This window comes from Buceros rhinoceros, unplaced genomic scaffold, assembly GCF_000710305.1.
Source record: "Buceros rhinoceros silvestris isolate BGI_N320 unplaced genomic scaffold, ASM71030v1 scaffold4667, whole genome shotgun sequence".
Lineage (NCBI taxonomy): Eukaryota > Metazoa > Chordata > Aves > Bucerotiformes > Bucerotidae > Buceros > Buceros rhinoceros.
This window is the reverse complement of record NW_010423834.1, coordinates 75462-81062: the sequence shown is the minus strand read 5'-3', so window position 1 is coordinate 81062 and position 5601 is coordinate 75462. Positions and strand designations below refer to the sequence as shown.

The 5601-nt window shown below is 50.5% G+C and overlaps 1 protein-coding gene across 1 annotated transcript; it reads right to left on the bottom strand.

The window, feature by feature from the left end:
- Window positions 1-2651: 2651 nt before the first annotated feature.
- LOC104497318 (C-C motif chemokine 3-like) lies at window positions 2652-3415 on the bottom strand. Its single transcript, XM_010140556.1, has 3 exons — window positions 3307-3415; window positions 2930-3038; window positions 2652-2745 (listed from the first exon to the last, which is right to left on the bottom strand). The coding sequence occupies exons 1-3, from the start codon at window positions 3413-3415 to the stop codon at window positions 2652-2654; spliced, it is 312 nt and encodes a 103-aa protein (XP_010138858.1).
- Window positions 3416-5601: the final 2186 nt, after the last annotated feature.

The following is a 5601-nucleotide window of genomic DNA, read 5'->3' as shown; positions in this document are numbered from 1 at the left end:
TGCATTTTTCTTAGTCACTCTGCTCAAATGTTTCCCTGCTTTTAGAAGCACTGTTTGTACATCAGCTGTCTCAGAATCATAAAGTGGTTGAGGTGGGAAGGCTTGGAGGTCGTCTAGTCCAACCCCTCTGCATGGGCAGTACCAACTAGAGCAGGTTGCCCAGGACTGTACCCAGACAGCTTTTGAATGTCTCCAGAGACTCTCTGGGCAACCTGTGACAGTGCTTGGTCACCCTCTCAGTAAAAAAAAAGCGTTTCCTGGTACTCAGAGAGAACCTCTGTTTGTGCCTGTTATCTCTAGTCCTTAGGGAATGGAATAGCTGTGGTGAGCCAAGTAGATGGAATCAAACGAATGTGTTTCATCCCGGTGTCCACTCTTGCAAACAGGAGAGACTCTCACAAAATCTTCCATCCATTTCGGATGTCCATTTCAGCTCATGCTGACACCCCCCCCAGCACTGTCATCCACTGGTGGATGCAGGGCTTGGCATTGGACATCTCTTTAATTCCAAAGGTATGAACTACTACCATGAATCAGCACAAGAAGTATTTTTTTACTCCCATTTTAGCCATCAAACCCAAAAATTGCGGCAGCAAGTGTCTCACAAGTATTTTGAGCTGGGCAGTGACTGGGAGCTACTACTTTTAACCCTTCTTTAACTTTTCCTGAGCTGCCATTCTTTCATTGCTGTTACAGCTACTTCAGTGCCCTCCACAGCATTACAATTTTTTAATTTTTAAATTCTTATTATTTATTTAATTGTTTCTTTCTGCTCGAAGAGTGGAAGAAAATAGCCATGTCACAGCAATGCAGCGCTAACTCTTGTAACCAGCCCTTGTGATGTCATGGCTGTGTCACAGCAGTCAGAATGTTGGTGTGGTCATGGAATAGAGGAGTCAATGACATAGCAAGCCCAGGAAGGGTATAAAAAAGGTCAGCCTCAGCTCTTGTCCTTCCTGGCCTTGGCTCTGGCTCTGTGGGCTGACTGCACTCACTTGAACCCCCTGAAAAATTGGTATAACAGCACTTCTTGCTGCCTCAGGGGAAGTGAGAGTTTTGGGGGCATAGCCTGCCCTGGCAGGTGCCTGATGCACTTCACAGGCAGCACATGCAGCACCTCTGGGCATTGCACTGAGGCAGCTGGCATCAGTGCCACGTGCCCCTGGAGAGCCTGGTTAGCCCTAGTCCAGCACAACCCCATGACATTTCAGTGGGCTAGCTGGCTGGTGACACTGGAACAATGACAGAGCCATGTAATCTCTCAAAATTCCCAATTTCTGCAGAAATGGGTCTTTTTGAGAAATGGGTCTAACTGAGGATCTGGTGAGTTACTTACAGATGTCTGCCAGAGCATCCCTGGAGGACTGCTGGCCTGTGCAGTGATGGTCAGGGGCACGGGGACCATGGTGGGAGCATATTTCACCCTCAACCTCACATTCTTTGCCTCCCTCTTCAGCTCTGGCCAGATGTTGGGCAAGAGGAAGCCGTAGAAGCCCTCTTCATCGGCCCCTTTCTGGCTCAGCCTGCTGGTGTGGTACTAGAAGAGGGGAAAAGAGTGTGTGTGCCGGGGGCTGTCTGTGGTGAGGGGCTGGGACCAGAGGGTGTCAAGCCCAATGGCATTGGGTCACAGTTGGCTCACCATCACAGCCATCACACTGCCAGGGGCCAGGGGCACTGTCACCCTCAGCACTGCGCCGGGGTGCCAGTGGGGATAACACTGGGAGTGGGGTGGGGAAAAGCCAGAGCACCTTCCCATAGCACGGGGGCCTCTGCTTGCACAGCTGAGCCCTTACCAAATCCCCTCTGGCAGGTGCCTGGTGGGATTGTTCTGCTCTCACCTTCCTCCTTGGGGACCTGATGCTTTGTTTCAGGGGTGAGGCTCAGAAGAGGATCCTGCCTGCTCCTCCAGCAGTGCTGTGGAACAGTGAAAGTGGCAGTAGGGTGAGGGTGGGGTGTGAGTGTCCTGAGGCTCCTTTGCAGCAGCACAGGGACCTCGGCTCTGTCACCACGAGGGGCTGTAGTGAAGGAGATGTCTGGGTGTGGAATGTTGTTTTGGTTGAAGACCATCCTGATCCTCCAGTGTTTGAGGCAAAAATGTCACTGAGCTGGTGGTAGCTGCCCAGCAGGGCTACCCAGCCCAGGGGGTTTGTGACTCTGCTCCTCACATGATGTGCAGAGAGGGCCCCAAGAAACAGTCCACCCCTAGAGGAGATGCCAGAGGTGCCCCACAGGGATGTCTGGAGCTTGCTGAGCCCAGACTGAGGAGGGGGAAGCACTGCAGGAGCTGCCATGAGGCTGAGGACACCCTGCCCAGGGGAAGCTGTGAAAACAGGGTGTGAGGAGGGCAAGGTGGTCTCTGTGGATCCCTTGTCTTGTGCTGGGGCTCCAGCAACAACTTCACAGCCACCCAAAGTGGTTGATAATCCAAATATTTCAAGCATCAAAAATCCCGACTCCTCATTAACCGGCATGTTGATACCTTTTAAATAATTTTTCTATTTTGACTTTATTAGCAAACAAAATTTAGTTTAACAAATACGTGTCAATTAGAATAAATTTTCCCAGTGATGAAGGATGCAGCTCAAGCACTCTGTTGTGCATCTAGTGCCGGGCACCGAGCCCTCTGCACACTGGGGTGGCAGTGGAGAAGGTCAGTTCTTCAGGGTCTGGAAGTGCTCCAGATAGTTCTGTACCCAGCGCGCCCGAGGATCTGCACACACATGTCTCTGCTTTTTGGTGACCAGGCTGCCAGGAGGAAACCAACACTGGGGAGCTCGGCCAAGGCAGTAGGGTGCCTGCACTGTGTCCTGCTGGCAGTGCCCCAGCTGTCCCTGGCTGTGCCCCTTTCCCCCTCCCAGCCACCTTTGGGCATGCTTGGGGTGCTGCCCTGGCTGTTGCACCCAGGTGCTCGGCAGTATTGGGTACTCACATCACTCCTGGCATGTTGCACCTTCTGCTGGTCATGTAAGCAGAGGTGATGCTGCTGCGCGCGATGGTGCGGAGCGTGTAGCTGAAGCAGCAGAAGATGGGGACGCTGTCTGTGGGAGCAGAGGGACAGCCCCAGTGAGACCCCATACTGTGCAAAGGCTCTGCCAGGGGCTCCTGGAGGCTTTACCATCACCTGTGCCGTATCCTCCGGGGACACCCCCTGGAAGCCTCTATCACTGAGGCTGAGGCCACTCCCTAGTGATGACCATCCATTCCCAACACCCGCCTCCCCCTTCCCCCCCCTCCCTGGAATGGATTTGAGGTTCCCATTGATGGGGATGTGGGGATGGGGCTTTCTCCCAGGAAGGGGCAGCAAACCTGGCTTCCGGGAGGATGCAGCATCATCGAAGTCACCAAGTTGGGCCTCAGCCCCTTGGCACATGGCCACAAGGAGCAGAGCTGCCAGCATGGCTGAGGGGATCTTCATGGTGCTGTGGCGGCCGAGAGAACCACAAGTGTGGCTGGAGCAGGGCTGTCCTCTGCACGGTACTTAGTCCCTGCTGCTGCTGCCCTCCTTTTATCCCCTCGCTGCTGGGTGGGCTCAGATTTTCAAGGAAAGGAAGTGAGCGCATCATACTGGGGAAATTATCTTGTAATCGCCTAGCTTTGCTGAGCTGGAGAAATCAAGGAAACCACAGAAGTGGAAGTGCCGACCATGGCGCTGTGACTTTCAGTTTCAAGAGAGAACAAGTTGTTTAGTCTAGAGAAGAGGAGGCTGAGGTGACACCTTATCGCTCCCTACAACTACCTGAAAGGAGGTTGTAGCAAGGTGGGGGTCGGTGTTTTTTCCCAGGTGACAAGTGACAGGATGAGAGGAAATGGCCTGAAACTGCACTATTTAGGCGAGATTTAGATGGGATATTAGGAATATTTTCTTCATTGGAAGAGTTGTCAAGTGTTGCAATGGGCTGCCCAGGGAAGTGGTAGAGTTACCATTCCTGGAGATACTTAAATATGTGGTACTTAGTGACGTGGTTTAGTGATGGACTTGGTAGTGTTAGGTTAATGGTTGGAGTCAATGATCTTATGAGCCCTTTCCAACTTAAATGATTCTACAGTTCTGTTCTATGAACTTATGGTGCTGTGGGTGCTGAGGGAACCATGAGCAGAGCTGGAGCTGGAGTGGCTGCAGGGCCTCTGCTGCTGCTGCCTTTCGTTTGACCTCCCAACCCCCAGAGTTTCAAGGAAAGAAAATGAGGGAATTATACTGGGGCAATTATCTCAGTCTCACCCAGTTTTGCTGAGCTGGAGAAGGCAAGGAAACTGCAGACGTGAAGGTGCCGACCACGGGGCTGTGACTTTCAGATGCTGTTTGGATGCCAGGCAAGGACTGGTCGGAGCCCAAAACTCCATGAGACCAACCCTGCTGCTGCTTCGAGAGCCAAGAGCCAGGCTGAGATACAAAGCTCCATAACCAGACCCTTGACAAAAATCAGGACAAGGCCAGAAAAAGAAAAAAAAAAGGAGGAAGTAGCTTTGCTGCTTTGCAGCTTTGCTGCTTTCTTACTGAGTGTGTAGTGGTGGGAAGTTACCCTCTGGGCTTGCAGATGCTGTCCCTTTTCAGTCACGCTACCATCTCCTTGAGTTTTCATCTGCAAGGCTGCAATGAGCTGATCTCAGTGGGCACCAGCAGAATCCTCTCCTCCCTCCTGCTCCTACTCTTAATTCCCTATCTCCTCCCAAACACTGGTGTAATTGATTTTTCTTGGTCTAAGCTGTAGAGAGAGTCTAAATTGGATGAGGTTGTCTGGCTAGGGGAGAAGTGGGCAAGCAGTAATTGTAACAACTTGACTGTCAAGCCCAAAGGAGGCAGGTCCCTGAGAGAGATGTTGCCCTCCGCCCTGTGCGTTTGGAAGAGAGGGAGGGCTGGTTCTTAAAGGGCCAGCACCTGGAAAATGGAAATGGAAAGAAACCCACCAGAACTTTTAACCAATGATAAATGGAGATGCAGCTGACGTCACATGGCAGGGAATACAATTGGTTAGTTAAAGCAAGCTCTTCTAAAAAGGAGATTTTTTGCCAACTCATCACACTCTACTTGCATCTGCAGGATTTTATTTATATTTCATATTAGTTCTTAATACTTTAAAATCTTTTTGGCCCTATAAAGATCCAGGTCCGTGCTGGTAAAACATTCTTGGGTTAATGTCAAGAATTGATACCACAGGAACCTTCCAAATAAAGACAGCTTTGGAGATGCCCCATTTGTCTTTGCTCGGTTGCTGCTACAAAATATTCTCTGTATCTGGTGTCTGCATCTCAGTATGGTTTCATGGAGGGACCCTATTACTTCTTTTACTTGCTTTTAGTAACAGAAGAGAAAGCATCATTCTGGATCTTATACAGTCATTTTCACAGAGATATGCTCTATGTCACAGAATTATGCTCTAATTAATTCACCTTAAAGAACATTTTTTCAGGTGTGCTTTAGGTTTTTCAGGTGTGCTTTAGGTTTTTCAGGGCAGAACAGTCAGGGGTACGTATCTGGACTGACTGAGCCGAAATCTCCCATGAAAGACACAATCTTGTTTATCAAGGGATTAAGCCTGTTCCTTCACTGTGTGCTGTTCTGTAAATCCCAGACCAAGGTCAGAGACAGCTTTTAGGCATAAA

Coding starts and splice junctions, on each gene's coding strand:
- LOC104497318 (XM_010140556.1), bottom strand. CDS start 3,415: ATGAAGATCCCCTCAGCCATGCTGGCAGCTCTGCTCCTTGTGGCCATG. Junction 3,039..3,306: donor TGCATCCTCCCGGAAGCCAG/GTTTGCTGCCCC, acceptor CTGCTCCCACAG/ACAGCGTCCCCATCTTCTGC. Junction 2,746..2,929: donor TGCAACATGCCAGGAGTGAT/GTGAGTACCCAA, acceptor TCCTCCTGGCAG/CCTGGTCACCAAAAAGCAGA.